The following is a 17,824-nucleotide window of genomic DNA, read 5'->3' on the forward strand; positions in this document are numbered from 1 at the left end:
TATCTGTATTCATCAAAATTTTAACATGGCCGCTTGGGAAATGTTGGCAAAACAACTTGGCAAACACTGGCAAAACAAGAAGTTTGTGAAGAACTAGAACATTCTCAATCTTATATATTCAGCATTTACACAAGAACAGACATGACAGCAGTAATCAAAGACATTAGTTTTATATAATTCAAGAACCACCCAGAGCTGTTTAGTTTCATTGTAAGCAGCTGGCTAAATAGTGGTTTAATTTCTGGTATTACAAAACTGATTGATACAGTTTCAGAGACCTAGAAACACAGTTTCTAGGTCTCTGAAACACATGCCCTATTCTCTATATCTTACTATCATCATCCACCTGCACCCCCATCTGCTATCTCATAACTTTCACCAACCTTCACAAGTTCAGTAATGGTCAAGTTTAATCAATACTTTTGACTATACCCCAGAAGATCTAGGCTCACTTCACAGGTCTATTCATTTTCATACTAAACTAAGCAAAGTAATTTAGAGCTATAGCTAACAAAGCACTCAAGCATAGCAATGCTCAGTCACTGTGCAGTGGAAGCACACATCAAATCAGTCCCTCAGATACCCAGAAGGTTTGGGACCCTTTGTTACCTACCTGAACAACTCACAGGAAGGGCTCAAGAAGAATAATGGGACCTCACCACCCCTCACAGGTAACTACTCCCTCCCTCAACATAGATTCACAGACCCTCATTCTAATATATAGTATCTGGGGCTGTTGTTCCCCATCCCACAACTGTCCTTTTGCAGCTGTTTCCACTTTGCAAAGAAAGGTAAGTTCTCTGTTGGCCACTGAAAAACCATGTATGCCTGATTCTATTGTCTCTTAATCACAGCTTCACAGAGCTTGAGAGATCCACCTTACAACCCCTGCTCCAATTAATATTTAAGCACGTCAAGTATGTTATGTGCTTACCAGTGTAGAGGCCAAGGCACCACGTTATAGTGGATAATGTCATGTGGGACATTGGCTGGATCTTTTCATGCTATTAGCAAAAATACTTCTGGAAATACTATCTTTTTTTAAAAAAAAGATAAGCAGTTTATGCTTTGGGGGTGGGCCCTGAATGATCTAACACTCAGTAATTTGTCAGGTGCTTACTTCTTTCTTTTCTATCGTGAGGGAGAAGAGGGCTGCCCATTTATTCCAGTTAACTGTTCCTACTGGCCAAGAGGTCAGGTCCCACCAATGCTGTCCCAAAAGCAAAACAGGCTGCACAGCTTCCTCTTGCTTTCCAGTACCTCTGGGTTTGCTCTGCCAGGACTAGGTTAATTCAACTCTATTTGAGAAATACAGAAAATTGGACCATTTCAAGTTAAACCTATACATAAATAGAAACAAAGTCTGTATCGGCGTACTAGAGCACCAGTTAATAATCTGCCCCCTTCACTAGGGCAAATGCAAATGCTACTGATCTCTAGTAGGTATGTTGCAAAATGCAAGTTTTGCCATCAGCTTTCGCTGGGCTAAGGGTCTTCCAAATAGCTGCAATTATTCATCCAGAACAAATATCTAGAGGTGCTTTGCCAAAACAACCATGTAATAGTTAGCTAATAATGACATCAGTTCTAATGACGTGAAAAATGAGTTTGCTGTTCGAAAGTATATTGTATACTCACTTCTCAAGGGAAACCAGCTGGTTAGGTGCTAAATCATCCATCCAATCTACCCCCTTCTACCTTTACAAGCAAGTGAAACAAGGAGATGAGAATGTGAGCTGCCACCCCATTCAAAGTACTCCAGCTGGTTGCATTTCCATCTTTTGTTAAAGAGAAAAAGATTGGGCCCTATTACTTTGTATCCTTCACATGAACTAGAGTTTCTTCTGTTACTACTGTCTGACATTCTTTAAAGTCCCTCCCCATAAAGCAGACTGAAAGTCTTTCTTGAGCAAATACCTTTATATAAAGGAAAGCAATATATGTACTAGAAGAAAATTTGTAATTACATTTAGCAGATATTACAGAGAATTATTAATCTCATCTCTATAATGTTTTCAGCTGCAAAACATGCAAAGGAAAAACACGTAGAATAAAAAGAAAAGATTTTGGATAAGCAGGATGATGTGCCGCAAAACTAGCTATTGCCATCAAATCTAGGATCAATGTAGCTGTATCAGCAGAACACCAGTACTCTAAGAGTTTATAAACTGGTACAAACACAACTAGCATTAACACTGGCATCAGCCCCTGTAAAGACAACAGGCACCAGAATAAAAATACTAATGAGGTTAATAAGATATATGTATTATCAGGGATCCGTGGGCAGGCACTTGTGTTACAATTTATAGCAAATAGGCAACAAACAGGAGAAGAACAGTAGGTCAGTCAGCACATCATAGCCCTGCACAGCAGACCCAAACATGCCGCTCCGGGGAGAAGCAGACATTGTCATACTGCTTCCATGTCAGGAGAAGACTGTAGCGTTCAGATTAGACTTTCCATGGAGATGCCCGGGATTCATAACTGGACTGCCCTTAGGTTTTTACCCACTGAGGGCACGAATAACAAGAAATTCAAAAGGGAACTCTATGGTGGGTGGAAGATTTCAATTTAAAAAATGAAAGCAACTCCTTTCCCTATGCATGCAGTTTTATTTGTTGCTGATGGAATGACCTGTCTGCACAAAACCACAATGTCAATACCTGACACGTTAGTCAGGTTTACAAAGAAGAAAGCAAATGCAAAATAAACACAGTGAGTGTAGAATTTGAAAAATTGCCCAAAATATCAAAAAACCTTTCATGTGAGATTTTGTACATATTATTGCTGACTGGCCCGATTCTTCGTTCCTCACCATACAAAACCCAGATAAGACCCTGCCTACCAGGCCAGAGCAGAGGGAAATGACTGGTAAGCCACAGTACAATGCTGGCACACATAGAAGGGGTATCAGCTGTCCACCAATAAATCTGAAGAAGAAGAAAGTTGCTAACTGGAGAAGTGAAGTTCTGGAACTCCCTTCCAAAATAAATAGCTGGTACAAAAAGTATACTTGTTGAGATAGAAAACAAGTGATTTTTAATAGTGCTTGATATATCACAGTGGCCTTATTGAATAATAAGCAGGTTCTTATTTCATCTATATCATAAGATCACAATTCTCCAATAAGTTAAGTTCGTAATAGTATTGTGCATGCATGCATTATAAATCACTACAGTAAGTACAATGAAATGGAGAAGTGAACCAGAGTACATATAGTTTACAAATAAGCACAGTTTGCTTAGTTCATTGTCATATAGCTTTTGGAAGATCATCACTAAATAGGATGATATGCTGGAGTCTAACATTGACTTTTGGTTCTACCAAGAGCATATACTTTATAACAGCACAGTATTGAGAAAAACATTATTCACTACACAATACTTAAGAATACAAGAAACAATATATAAGCTGTCAGATAACTTCACAAAATCACTTTATGTTAATACTGAAAAAGGCTTTGCTTATTAAAGTTTGTTTATTAAACAAAAAGACCTCCATCTGTAATGCTCACAGCACGTGTGTTAACAAATCTGTATTAAGACATTTATTCAAACAACTTTCACATCACAATGAATGAATACAAAATCCAAATAACTTATAACTGCTGACAAAAAAAAAAAAGTGCTGAATCGTTGAACAGATGATCTCACGCTCTTGCGTATTTTGCATTTTAGATCTCATAGTTTCTGAATTTCCTTAGAAGCTCTGATGGAGCATCCCCTGACCAGCGGAAACGCAGGTGCCAGTAATTTGCCTCTGAAAATCCTGAGGGGAAAAAAGGAGAAAGGCAAGTAGTTTTATACATATTTATAATAATTTAAGTTGTCTGAAATAATACTTTATAATCTTCCCCCCGAAAAGGTATGTAAAAGATTGGTCATTTCCAGTGCTCTCGACTAGCAGGGACAGCCTCTGTATTCTTGGCACCGTTTGAACAAGAACTCAAGCAAACACCAAACTTCAAGATATCTGTCAGCTGGGAAGAGTCCAAAGGAGAACAGGAGGGATGATGGCAGTCCAGAAAATAGGACTTAAAAGAAAAACTGAACAAATTGCATTTGCTTAGTGTAAAGAAGAAGAGAGAGAGGGTGACGCGATAAATCCCTAAGTACATGAAAGGCAGCAGCATGGAGGGAAGGTACAGATGGCCCTTTCCACGCACAAGGGAGTAAGGGAGTTTTTCAGACCCTGCACTATGTTTTTATGATCTATGGGCTGTTAATACTAAAATGGGATCTTATATCAGGAAGCTGAAACCTATCACACCAAACTTAGTGTTACAATCTCTTATTCAGGCTGAAATAGCTACATGGAGTTGTAGTCCATAATTCTTACAGACCAGCAGAAAGGAACTGAAAATATCCCAGTTTAAAAGTGGAATCCAATATAATAAATTTTCCTGGACCAAAACGAAAGCATTTTCAACATCCTAACATCAAGTATGAACACTGAAGTGCATACAGGCTCTGTCAAATAAACAGATTCTAACATTAACATTGATTAATATAAATAAATGCCCACTGGATAAATTAAGTAGACATTTGATGGGTTTGATTTTTTTTCCCATTCAAATCTATGGAAATTAGATTAAAACTTCAAAAAATATGAGAAAGAAGATACCTGCAAAGAAAGCTCACTGTTACAAGGAAGAAGGGGATGTTTTCTGTACTTTGAAATGTTACTATGAAAGGATACACTGTTATTTAATTACCAAATAAATATAAAATAGTATAATGTTATAAAGCATATTTTTAAAATATAAAATTTTCACTTATGCCTCACATATATTTGTAGAATTTTCTTATCTATTTTCTGCATTCCACAAATGTTTGGGATTAAATTAGGTTTTGCTACCCTCACAGTTCAACTTAATTTCCTGTTTGATCAAGCTGGGAAAAAATGACAGGACTTTGTTTAATAATAGTTCTCTGATAATATAAGCCTAAGATTATAAAACTCCTGAAGGACCAAGCAGAACAGAGGGTGACTGTTGTGGTAAGTAAACTTTGATTCAGGCATATTAACCTAAACAACAGACAGGAGATACTAAATGGCCAGATGACAGCTTTGAAACACATATTTATTGTGGTGCGTGCACTATTTTTTAAAAGACCTGTTCAAATACAAAAGAAGCCTCCAAGTCTCAATTTTTAGTTCTCATGAACTCATCAGATGCAAACTGTGCATAAGTACTGAATGCTGGATAAAAAAAAAACCAAACAAAAACAATACCTGAATATTTTATTTAGCATCTTTAAAAGTTATTTAAAAAAAAAACCACACTGAAAATAATTGCCTTTTTTTTTATTTTGACATAGCAGCTAAACTGAACTTTCCATTTTGGTTTTAGAACTTCTTTTTTTTCTTCTCCAGTTTTTGGTTTTACTAGCAAACAAGCAAGCAAACACGGGTTAGGGAAGAAGAAAGGTCTGAAAGCTTCAAAATCAAATAAATAATAAACAACATAAACCCCCAAACAAAACACCAACCCAAAACCACATTAAAAAAGCTACCAGTTAAACATATTATTCTGGAGAAGAATTTCTCATGACTAAAAGCCTCCATTTCAGGCCAATCCCTGGGTACTGCAATTTTCTGTAACTGCTGGTTTCACTTACTCGGGGAGTCTGGATTCTTTGAAGGCTGCGGTTTCACATCAGGAATTGCAACATCTTCTTGCTCCCTGTTCCCATCTGACAATCCGTCTTCATTGTTTTCAGTCTGTTGGGTCCAAATCTCATTAGTTATGTTGTTGGTATTATTCAAGTCAGGAGCTTCCAGCATTTGGTCCTTCTTACTTTGGACAGCCCAGTGCATTGACTAAAGAAATGCAAAAATAACAAATAAAGAACTAATTCCTATGCTTTAAAAGATTTTTAATGAACTTCTCTTTTATTATTGTAATAAATCGTTAAGCAAAGCACATATTAGAAGCTTGCAGCTCAGTAGGATAGGGGAAAGCAGGGTTTCATATTGCAAAGAGCATTTGAGAGGAACGTTTATGTCAGGTGGGGATGAAGAACAGAATGTACAAATTCATCAAATAATTGTAAGGGTCTTTTGTCCAGTTTCTTCTGTCATGACTTCTGATACTTTTGTGAGAAGGCTTGAGTGACTTAGAAAATGTCCCTTTCCAAAGCTGTCTTTGACTTCAAGGTGCCCTTTGAAAGCAGGACAATTTGGAAAGCTTTACTGTTAATGTCTGTGGGATGATTTCTGTTTGAAACTGAGCTAAGGTTGATGGGATACTTCCAGCAAACATTTAAGCTCAGCCATAATGCTTTAGTTGAAGAGGCTCTCAAATTTCAAATTTCTCTCCTAAGCAGAATTGAGGCAGGCAGAATTGGCAAGGGAAACATTTATTCACCTGCCTTAAAATCTGACCATGCACATTTGCAACTATCTTTCACCCTAATAACGCAGAACAAAAAAAAACCAACCAACACCAAACATTATAGAATTAGGATCCACTAGGAACATACTACCAAATTATCTCACTAGCAAAATCAGGAGGGAAAACAACCCTCAGAAGATGTGTCTGTCACAAATCACCCCACTAGCCTATCAGGGACCCTCCAAAGACCTGTGCGAAGCCCAGGGTTCCAAGGAACCTACCTTCTGAATTTTTCAGTGAGCTCTTTATTTAATCAGATAGCATGATAAGCCAAAGGAGAATATATTATACAAAGATCCTAGCTTTGAAAATAAATAAAAGGTTCCTACAAAAGCAAAGTGTACTGAAGCATTTGAAAACAGGCCTGAAGTTACTTAAACTTCATATAATGCACATAAAAGCAGCAACTTGATAAAATCACTCTAAAACTACTAGCCTAAACCCCTCTGTGCATGGGCTTCTATAGCCTTCAAATTTTTCTGTAATTTCCTTCACCTCCTTAGTGCAGGAATCACTCTGCACTGTTCCTATCCCCAAAACCCACTACCGCAGCAGAAGTGGTGTATGTAACTCATCACCTCACTCACTGCAACGTTGTCTTTGGACCAATCCTAGCCCCTCTCCCTCCCAAAGCCCAAACTTAGATAACGCCAACCGTTTTCACAGAATTGCTCAGAGCCTCCCACTGCTGGAACGGAATGGTAATTTTGCTTCGTCGCCAGTAATCGTAACGTGCTCGACTCTCTTCATTAGTAAGAATCTCCTTAGCTTGCTGCAGCTTCTGGAAATTCTCCACTAGAACACAAACCAAAAAGTTACTAAAGCAAATATTTGTTTTCAAAGAAATTAATTCAGATGTGAAAGGGGAGCTGCCAGCAATGGCTTAGAGCAAACAGAGTTGAGGAGACCGGAGAGCCAAGTGACAAAGGTGTGTGATTGTTCAGCTTACGGCTTTGCAAAGTTTTAGGTGGCTTTAGGATGATAGCACCTTCGGTGGACAACTGACATCCTTTTCAAATGAGGACTAAAAAGGTCATTTGTCTACAGGCTTCAAAAATCTCCTAACTTTAAGTTCAGAGAAACGTACAGAGTACAGCAGGCAAAAGGCATGAGTCACCCCCCCTGCAGACAACCTTAAAAAGGGAAATCAGAGTAATAATGCTTAGAAGGAACACACATCCACAGCAGCACAGAAGTCAGAGCAAAGCACAACACCAAGAAAACGTGAGTGGGGGAAAAAAAAAAAAAGACAAGCAAAAACTGACAAGCAAGAAGAGGAATCTAAATGCAGTTGAAATTAACTAACTTGTGCATTTTATTAGGTATGCTTTCTACATATGCTAAAATGTTATCTTGAATACCAGACTGCATGAATGAGAGCTCTTATTTTTCCCTACAGGGTAATTTTCATTAAGTGGTTACTAAGGGTGCAGCTGCATGTTACTATTTGTAGAAGGGTCATAAAGATTTAGATTTTATCTATGAGTCACCTATGTTACACTGATCTGTTGTTGTTGTTATTCATTTATTCCAGTTTACAAATTGGAGAGATTTCTTTTGAAATACACTAAGCTCAAACACTAACCAAAATTGATAACCATAAATCAAACAACAAACAACAGGTTGAGAGGGCCATTCTATTAGGTTTCCTTTTTCTAGTGTCATTAGTTTTCAACAAATAAAAAGCCTACTTTAATTACTCTTTATTGAGCTTTAAGCTGATGAAATAAAAAAAAGTAAACTTTCACCAGTACTGTAAAAAGGCATTTAAAGTAAATAGAGCATGCTCAGGTAAATGGAGCATAAAATATTTCTTCTTGACAAACAAAACTGCTCCAACATTCGGCAGTTGGCCTCCTTTTTGACATGTGGTGGCCTGGCTGGACACCAGGTGCCCGCCAAGCTGCTCTATCACTCCACTTCTCAGCAGGACAGGGAGGAGAGAAAAATAAGATGCGAAAAAAACCTCATGGGTCAAGATAAATGCAGTTTAATAAAGCAAAAGGCTGTGTGCAGAAACAAAGGAAAAACACAAGATTTATTCTCTACTTCCCAGTAGCAGGCGATGTCCGGCCACTTCCTGGGAAGCAGTTGCTCCAGGAGACAAAGATCACAAAAAACAAATACCCCCCCCCCTTCCTCTCAGCTCTTGCTGAGCAGATGTCATAGGGTACGGGCTATCCCTTTGGTCTCTCAAACACCAAGTCTGAGGGGGTTCCTTGTCAGGGAATCTCCAAGTGAAAGATCCCACCTATTTCACCTTTTAACCCCACCTTGCCAACTCTCTGATACTAGGCTAGGATGGCACACCAGTCGGGAAAGCCAAGCCCTGCTGAGAGCTCTGCGCTCTACTCCCAGCTCTGCTATCTCAGGGGAGGGCGTGGTTGAGGTCAAACTCTCACAAGTAGGTAGGCTATGGTGTTCAGTTTATGCTTACATTGTTCAGTTTGTAATTAAACTAAAAGGAAGAATTCAAAGGAAAAGCATTGTGCATTAATCAAAATGAGAAGCATATTTAATTATTCTACGACAGATTTTTGGTGGGGACCATAACTATGATCACAACAACCTTTATTATAAGAATATAAACTATTCAGACAGCAGGGAGCACTGGTTAGAGCTACCTTGTGGTTATGAATGGCTAAGACTGTCTCCAAATAACTCAGGTGCTGCTTAGCTGTCACAGGTACGATGAACTGCATGCTTTCATAAACGCAAATGTTAGCTGCTATTCTGCAAACAGATGGCTACTCATGTGATGCTGGCTTCTCTTTATTTCCAGTGATTAAATTACATTAAAAGAAACTAAAGTACATTTAATGTGTTCCTGATGGGCTTGTTCGTGGAAGCAAATTAACTAGTTGACGCAAGTATGGCACTTGAATGCCACTGAGCATGGAAGCAGGCCAACTTCATAGGTCTAGAAAGGGATATACTCCATAAAAAATTTCTGGATTAAAAGATATTCTACCATAGAAAGAAAAAAAAAAATTGAAAGTCCTACGGAAAAAATAAAATATATTGGGGGAAAAGAATATTTAATAAAGCTTTAAGGCTGAATTTAATATCTTAGTGATGTTAACATAAGAAAAACTTAGATTGTTTTTAAACAGAGAAGAATACATACCTGCCTTGGGGTTTCCAGGATGTTTGTCAGGATGACATTCAAGAGCTTTAATCTTAAATTCTGCAAGAATTTGTTCAACCTAAACAGAATGTCAAGATTTAAAGTGAGTAAATACATACACAGAGAAAAGATTTTCAAATTTGCTTTTTGAAAGGGGTTGGGAGGAACAATGAAGAATGCTGAAAGATTTTTCCTAGTCATTTTTACAAGCTTTAGTACAAGCAAAATAGATAACAACAATCATCTGTCAGTGACACTGCTTGTTTAATTTCATTTTCCATGCACTTATCCTTATTCTTGTTTTTGTGAAGCTCAGTGATCCGATAAGGCAAGTTGGCTCTAAGAAAAAATGTGTAAAGACCATGTGTGCAAAACCCTTTCCTCATATTTGATCACGTAGGCAAAATGCATCGCTTCAGTTGCTCCTCGCTTTGTTTAATCAAGTCTCATTGCAGGAAGCAAAGACCTTCTGTGTTGTTGAAGATCGATTGTGGGGTTGGGTGGCTTTCTCTACATAGGAAATTTAGCCAGTACCACATGACTTTCCATCTTGGATACCACAAAGCTAGATAACTAGCAGTTCACATTCTTCCTCTCAAGTTAATTTGCTGCACAAAAAGGTTGGCTTGGAATAGAAAAAATTTATAATCAATATTAGAATATTGGCATGTATTGGTTTATTAGTTAATTACAAGTTCTCACACAGTTTATTGTACCATAAAGAATAAAATTACAGTTCACTCAACTAGCTGGCCAAATTTTCTTGTATTACGCTGGGAAAAATGTGGTCTACAGTAGTATTTTAAGAATTCTACACTTTCTGCTCTTCTTCTCAGTAACTTCTTCCAGAGGGACAGATACAAAGTGGTATAATTCCAGTGGTAAGACACTTAAAAATATATACATTTTACAGAGAACTTGTTGAAACTGGTTACTATATAGCTAGCTACCATCTCTAAAACTTAGTTATTTAAAGGGGAACTTTAAACTTAAGATATGTACAGTAGCAGAGGGGTAGTGTGGAAGTCTTCCGTTTAAAAAAAAAAAACCAACGGTAGAAGGAAAAGTTTATAAGAAGTTTATACAAAATATATGAAATTTATATAAAATATCCAGTGATATGTTTTACCAAGAAAGGTGTTCAATACCCACTACATATGAATAACACTGTTCCTGGAAGAAGGATATAGATTAAATCTCCCCTCTTCCTCTCAAGTCTGAAGATGAACTAGGTGTCCATGAGCTCAGTTCTACAAGAAGCCAAGAATGACCATGGGTATTTACTTGGATACAGGGGAAAATCTGTAGAAATTGAGACTATTTGTGCTTAAATTTAACGCGGTCAGATCAAGACCAGAATATTCAGCACCTTAGCTGAAAGTACTGCAGCTGAGAATGTGCTGTATACGCCTAAAGAAGCCTGTGCTGCTGCATATACAAAGTATTGTGATTGCAAAACACCCGTAATGCTTCAAATTTCTGTTAAATGTTCAAAGTAGTTGTGGGTACCATCCTGAGAGAAGGCAATCACGGTACTCTGTCAACTTGGGATCTGTGTTTCTACTCCCACATCAAAAACAATCTAGCAACATCTGCTGCTTCTCTCAACAATACTTGGCAGGTTGTTTTTCAGGACCTATTGGCATTTATTCCATCTTTTTAATTTCATTTTTAACCAATTTGAAAAATCATTATCATATGTACTTGAGCTATTCATGAATTGCTAAGCCCTTAAGGAATTAGCGTGAGGTAGAAAATGAGAACTAGCATCTGGGAAAGAAGCCTACATTGAAACTTTAACACCGCCCTCTGCTGGGAGGACTTTTTAGGTGTTATCTCAGGAAAAGCTTTAAATTGCCTTCCGTAACAGATCGAAGATGCTAACTTTAAATTTACTGAGCAAAATACAGCTTTTATCCACACTGAATACATCCGTCATTACAGCAGAATAATTAAAACTGCTTTATTAAGATCGAGACACACGTCTGGTTAATATAAAAACTGAGAATATCCAAAAAATGTTATGTGGACACCTTTAGGAAGAAGAACATTTGTTGTTTTAGCTACAAATAATTCAAAAATTGCTTAGCTAGATCTCATTCTAAAGCATGTATCTGCCACCAAAACAAATTAATAAAACTAGTATTCGAATGTCATTAAAGTTAGCATTTAAAAATCATTAATATGAATGAAAGAGGTATTTTTTTTCCCTCTCAACCAATGAATACAGTTTTTAAAAAATTAACAAATATGTATAAAGCCTGAGAAACTCAATAGCATTATCAGTGACCTACAACTATGAACATTCATTGTATTACTTGCATATAAATACCTTTTTTCATTTTTTAAATCTGAAAATATATTAAAAATATTATTTGGATGTTGTCAAATTGATGCAGTTGGCTCATGATTCATAACTGTATCACATGTTGAACTAAACTAATGAATAAACCATTATCTATATAAACTCGATCTTGTTTTATAAGACACTTCTGGTATAAGCCTTATTCTAAGATCTTAACGTCGGTATACGGATCAGAAAATTAAGCTTTGCAAAGGGAGATACTGAAAGATAAGTGGCAAGAAAGAAGGTTCACAATGCATTTCAAATAGTCCTGCCTGTGGAGATAAACAACTTCAAATCCCCCCTATAAACAGACAAGCACATTCAAAATGTTATTAACCTGGAGGGAGGCAGGGAAGGCTCTTACCGTAGATAGTTCATCGCATCCTAGCAAGTTGTAGTAATCGTCCAAGTCATCTGGTCTGCAGTTCAGAATTGCATCCATCTGGACTAGTCCAGCGGGCTTTTTCAAGCCAAGGCACAGAGGGTGTAAAATAGAGTATCGATACAAAGCTCACACAAAGGTTTCAAAGCAGCCCAGGGAAACAGGGAATTTCCACTCAGGTCTACAGCTCTCTCCAGTGCTTTTTAATACTGGCAGCTGACACACATGAATTTTCTTGAATTCTCTGCCTGCCATTGGTCCCTGCAGGATGCCAATCCGGTTGCACAAAGCTGCTAATGGCAATGCTTCCTGGGATTTGTAGTGCCCAAAGGCACTTCAACATTAAACTGGGGGGGGTCTCGTCCAGATAGAAGAGTGTTCTGGATACTAACTAAAATCTAGCTGTATTTGAGATTTAGATCACACCATCGCTGTATAGCCACTTAAAATCAGGCACATACTTAAAGGCTTTCCTGCACCTGAGCCTACATACACTAAAATATATTTTCTGCTTAATTTTTAATTGCCACTTTTGCCACAGTCTTTGACAAGGGGATTATATGGGTAATTATAGAAGAGTAAGGATTACTTCCAAAATAACAGAGCTGCAAACTTTTGAGAACGAAGTACCAACCTTGCCAAAGCCTCTCAGAGTTCTGTCAGTCACTTCAACAAAAGGGGGGGAATCTTTACTTTTTGAAGGCTACCTAGGGTACATACATACTACTCTTCAAAAACAAACAGCTCGTCTTGTACATCAGTTGCATGTCTAAAATTAAGTCCATGAAAAGACAACATGAAATACTGTCTACTCTAAAATGAAATAGAGACTCTTTCTCATGCTAAATTACTTTCAAATTGTGTCTTGAAGGTCTGTATTGTGTGCAAAACACATTCCTTGTAAAATTCATTTTACATTGAAGTGAAATTCCTTTAATTTTGAACTGTGATTTATGATCAAGGCCTCAGTCCAACAAAGACTACAGACATGTTAAACTGCAGTGTCTCCTATGATCTATTGATTTAAAAAGATGACTTCCTAGGTGTAATACTAACCACTTGCTGAAGTCTGTCCCCTGGACCCTAAGGAGCTCTATTTTTACTTTTCCCATCCCTGCAAAAGCTTTGTAATCCAAGATGTTTCGTGTCATTAAATATTGCTGATCCTTTAAACTAACACTTACGAATAGATGCCTTGAATAGTTACACAGTTTTAGATGCAGTGACATAGTAGGAGAGTCTACGCAGAACAGATACACAGGCTGTGACCAAGACTAGAACAGGTGTGTGTTAATCAGTGAAGGACCTAGTGGCCATTCAGAACTGTTTATAAAACGCTGAATATGTAATTCCTGCATTTATGACTGCTTTATTATCTATATTAATCTTCTGAAATTACATATAACATTACTCTTCCACTGCTTTCTCTTCAAGGTTGTATTATCTGAAATTTCCTATTTTTACTGTGTGTTCAGATAGCCTATTAAGATTATAAAATACATAAAGTACATGAAAAGAGGAAAGCAATAATATTAAACCGCAAAGCACAAGCCTGAGTGAAATCATTTAAATCTGTTAGAAAACACTACCACCATATTTCTGTGAGTAAATAAAACGATATGCTTTTTCAACAAAGTGGAAGAATTAGCAATTACAAATCTCTCCCTCTCCCCCACTCATAACTTAATAATAAACCAGGAAAGTATAGGAAAGAAAAGAAAGCCTTTTAGCAAGAGATCATGTAAATATTTAAATAGATTGTACTTTGGGGGAGGATAAAAAACAAACAACTGTTCCTCTTCCCAACAGCACTCCTGACATATCATTCTTGTCCAAGTATTTCTTGCCTATTTGCGTAAGGTGAAAGGGAAGGCTCTTTAACCCTTTTTCCCTCCAGCTTTTAGTGGTTATTTCTGTGCTGCAGGGTGAAGTGCAGGTCCAAGAACCGGCTTCAGACGACAAAACCCTGAGACTTCCAAGCTGCTTGTTCGCAGCAAATTTGCTCGCTGAAGCCTTGGTCCTATCTATACCCTTGTCTGTTCAGACCACATAAACAAGGGCTTTGATCCAAACTGCAGCAGCGACCATACGTACGTGCGTGCGTGCGTGTCCCGAGATTCCCAGTGCCTGGGGCACAAGGGGTCCCATAGCACAAACTGAAGGTTTGCATGTGGAGGACACAAAATACTGATACTGAATAATACCTCAGGCTTTCACTGCTTCTGCTGACTTTGGTGGGGCAACTCACAGAGCAAAGCATCAGCAAAAAAAGGAGGACAAGAGAACCTGTATATAATATGCAGAAAAAGTAAAGACTGCCTTCAGGACGTAAACTTTATTTGAAAGAGAGTCACAGCGCAGGAGAAGGCATAGCTTATGTGTCTACACATGTTTTGGTTAGTGTTGCTCAGAATGTACATACAGTACTCAAAGTGAGGAAATCTCATATTTGTTCTCTGTACCCAACCACGAACAAAATGTTTCTGCTCATTCCTAGCACATTATCAACAATTTTGCTTGTTTAGAGCCAAGAGTGGAACTTGCTGTGGTTTAACCCCAGCTGGTAACTGAGCACCACGCAGCCACTCACTCACCCCGTCCCCCTGCAGTGGGATGGGGAGGAGAATGGGGAAAAACTCGTGGGTTGAGATAAAGACAGTTTAATAGGATAACAAGGGAAGAGAATAATAACAATAATAAACAATAATAAGTAATAATAAACAATAAGAAATAATAACAATAATAATAAATAAAACAAGTGATGCACAAATACAATTGCTCACTACATGTGAAAGGAAAATAAAACAACCCAATGCCCAGTCTGTTTCTGAGCAGCAATCCCACCTCCCGGCTCTCTTCCCCACTTCTTTCTGGAGCATGACGCTCTATGGCATGGAACATCCCTTTGGCCAGCCTGGGTCAGCTGTCCTGGCTGTGCTCTCCCAGCTTCTTGTGCACCTGGCAGGGCATGAGAAGCTGAAAAGCCTTTGACTTAATGTAAAGCACTACAACTACCCAGCAACAACTAAAACCATCAGTGTGTTACCAACATTATTCTCATCCTAAATCCAACACACAGCACTACACTGGCTACTAGAAAGAAAAATTAACTCTATCCCAGCCAAAACCAGGACAAAACTAAATTCTGGTTCAGTATAACAAGAGGTTTACCATCAACTTCTAAAAGTCAGAAATGGTCCTTTAAATAAAACAAGCAAGATCTGGAAATCTCTATTTGAATTTATTCCCATAAAACACATCAAATCTTCCAGTACTAGTTCTTCTCAAGTGACTTTAGTTGTTTTGCTTCCTAAGGGCAGAGAACACATTTTCAAGAAGTTCACAGCAGAATATAACTCATTTGAGTTTTGCATTTCATGCTCCATCCTTGTCCCCACACGTGCTCAGAGTTGCAGAAACAGAAGAGGACCTAAGCACTACCAAACTGACCTCCCAATTTAGGGGTAAGTAGTGCAACATCATTAACATGTATAAATGCTTGCAATATTAGAGTCAGCATTAGGATCCTTGAACCATTTCCTCACCAATACCTTCACAGAAAGCTTTAGACCATACTCCTATCACTTACATGTTTTCTTCCTTAGAATGCAGTCTTCATGTAAATAAGCACCAAAACACAATATTAAAGTCACATCCTCTCCTTTATATGCTGACAAAAGGATCTTGTACGTGCTTTTTAAGAAATCTGAATCTTGCCTCAGCTTCAGTAAGGAAAAAAGAATGCTTGGATACAAATTTGCACAGAATAAAAACATTCTGCTTCACATCTGGTTACTTCATAGCAGGGTTTTGAGAAATAGGTAGTGTGAGAAATGGCATGTACATCTTTTTTAGGGTTGTTAATACCTGAAAGAACCAGAAAAAAAATTCTCCCCAATACATATACCCCCTATGAAGTCAGTTATCTATAATCTCTTTCGAAGCCAAAAGCCACGAATCAAAAATTTTAACCCAAAGTTGTTACCAAGGCCTGCAAGAGAGAAATTCTACCTGTCTAATCTTGGTCTTACCACTAAACTTTGGAATTCAGTTGTATTCAATTCACTAAAACTATTCTGCAAATCAGTTTGTGATGTTAAACACTAACTTTAAACAAAAGAATATTTAAATCCATATCCATGAAGTTTAGATCAAAATTCTGTGCTGGTAGAAGTCCTGAAAATGGTTGAGTTCTATCCCGACAAGACTTCCAAGTGGAAGGAGACTGTGTCTAAGAAAGCCCACACATGCTGCCTCTGTATTTGATGCGAGTGATTGCGTATGACAGTGATGGTCCACAATTTGGCATCGAGTTTGGCCACTAAGGATCATCTCTACAATTTATCTAACAAATGACTGGAAAACCACAGGTCACCACAGCTACTAGCTGTGCACATGCCACCAGGGAACGCTGATGTAAAAAAATGAATTTTGAATGTTGTTATAGCAAATCCCAGGTCTTGGAATTTACAATCACACCTCTTGTACACTACACAGACTCCATTCTTAAAATAGCCATGGTTCGAGGGGTGCTGACACCCCACCCCCACAAAAAAAACCTTGATGTATCTCAGGAGCTCAGGTACCATGGTAATACCAAAAGCACAACCTGCAGGTGCAAAACCTTTCCCAGGCAGCCAGCAGGCACACCAACATCCAGGCAGAAGCTGTAACCCTGTAAACATTTCTCCTCTTACCGTCCACTCTGCTCTGTATTTACAGCAAACGAGGAGCCGCTACGAGCCTCCCGGTACCGCTACCTGACTGGGTAGAGGAGCTCACAGGGGAACTCGTACCAGCTTTCCCCGGCGGGTTTCGCCTCACCGGGCGCTGTACAGCCCACGACAGCCCCAGAGAGCGCGTTTGAAACAGGGAGCCTGTGCCAGGAAGCACCGCTTGTTCCTCGGGAAGAGGCATTCTCTACCTGGTATTCTCCAGATCATTACGGAGAGGCCCAGGGGTTTCTCAAACGGCTTGTAGCGGGAGGAATACCGAAACACACGAAGCCACACCGGAGCCGCCATTTGCCAGGAGCGCCCCGGCGGAGGAGCGCACTGCGGGGTGAGCCTGGGAGGGGACGAGGGACACGGGACGGCCGGGCAAGCTCCACAGGGAGGGGGTTCCCCCTTCCCGCCTTGGGCGGTCACCCCTCCGCGGCAGGCGGCAACGGTCCCTTTCGTGAACAACGGACGGCCGTGAGGCGAAGGCCGCGGGGGCAGGCGGGTCCGGCGCGTGCCGCTCCCCTCAGCGGCGGCCGTACCGCTCCCTGCCCCCTGCTGGGCGAGGCTGTCGCGGGGACACGCGGCCACGTGACGAGAAACCGCCATGGCGTGAGGGGCGTGCGCGGGGGGGGGAGCACAGGGGGAAAGACGCCCTGCCGCGCGAGGGTGGAGCCGGCACGAGCGTCACGTGACGGCGACAGCGCCCCCGCCCCCCTCCGCTTCCCCCTCACGTGACCCGTTTGTTGTTGTTGCGGCCTCCGCGGGGCGGGTGCCCGCGTGGGCGGTGGCGCGGTCACGTGCCGGGTTTAAATCGCTCCCTGGGGGTGGGGGAGGGGGCCGTGGCGGAGGC

The 17,824-nt window shown here is 39.5% G+C and overlaps 1 protein-coding gene across 2 annotated transcripts; it reads right to left on the reverse strand.

Moving 5' to 3' along the window:
* Window positions 1-1,901: 1,901 nt before the first annotated feature.
* On the reverse strand, window positions 1,902-14,392 carry DNAJC12 (DnaJ heat shock protein family (Hsp40) member C12). 2 transcript variants are annotated; one of them, XM_054832099.1, is made up of 5 exons: window positions 12,236-14,392; window positions 9,525-9,603; window positions 7,053-7,192; window positions 5,622-5,724; window positions 1,902-3,768 (listed from the first exon to the last, which is right to left on the reverse strand). In XM_054832099.1, exons 1-5 carry the CDS (start codon window positions 12,311-12,313, stop codon window positions 3,674-3,676), a joined length of 495 nt encoding a protein of 164 aa, XP_054688074.1. In that variant the 5' UTR covers window positions 12,314-14,392; the 3' UTR covers window positions 1,902-3,673. The 2 variants fall into 2 exon arrangements, with proteins under 2 accessions (XP_054688074.1, XP_054688073.1); XM_054832098.1 differs by having other exon boundaries at window positions 5,622-5,823.
* Window positions 14,393-17,824: the final 3,432 nt, after the last annotated feature.

This window comes from Grus americana, chromosome 7, assembly GCF_028858705.1.
Source record: "Grus americana isolate bGruAme1 chromosome 7, bGruAme1.mat, whole genome shotgun sequence".
Taxonomy (NCBI): domain Eukaryota; kingdom Metazoa; phylum Chordata; class Aves; order Gruiformes; family Gruidae; genus Grus; species Grus americana.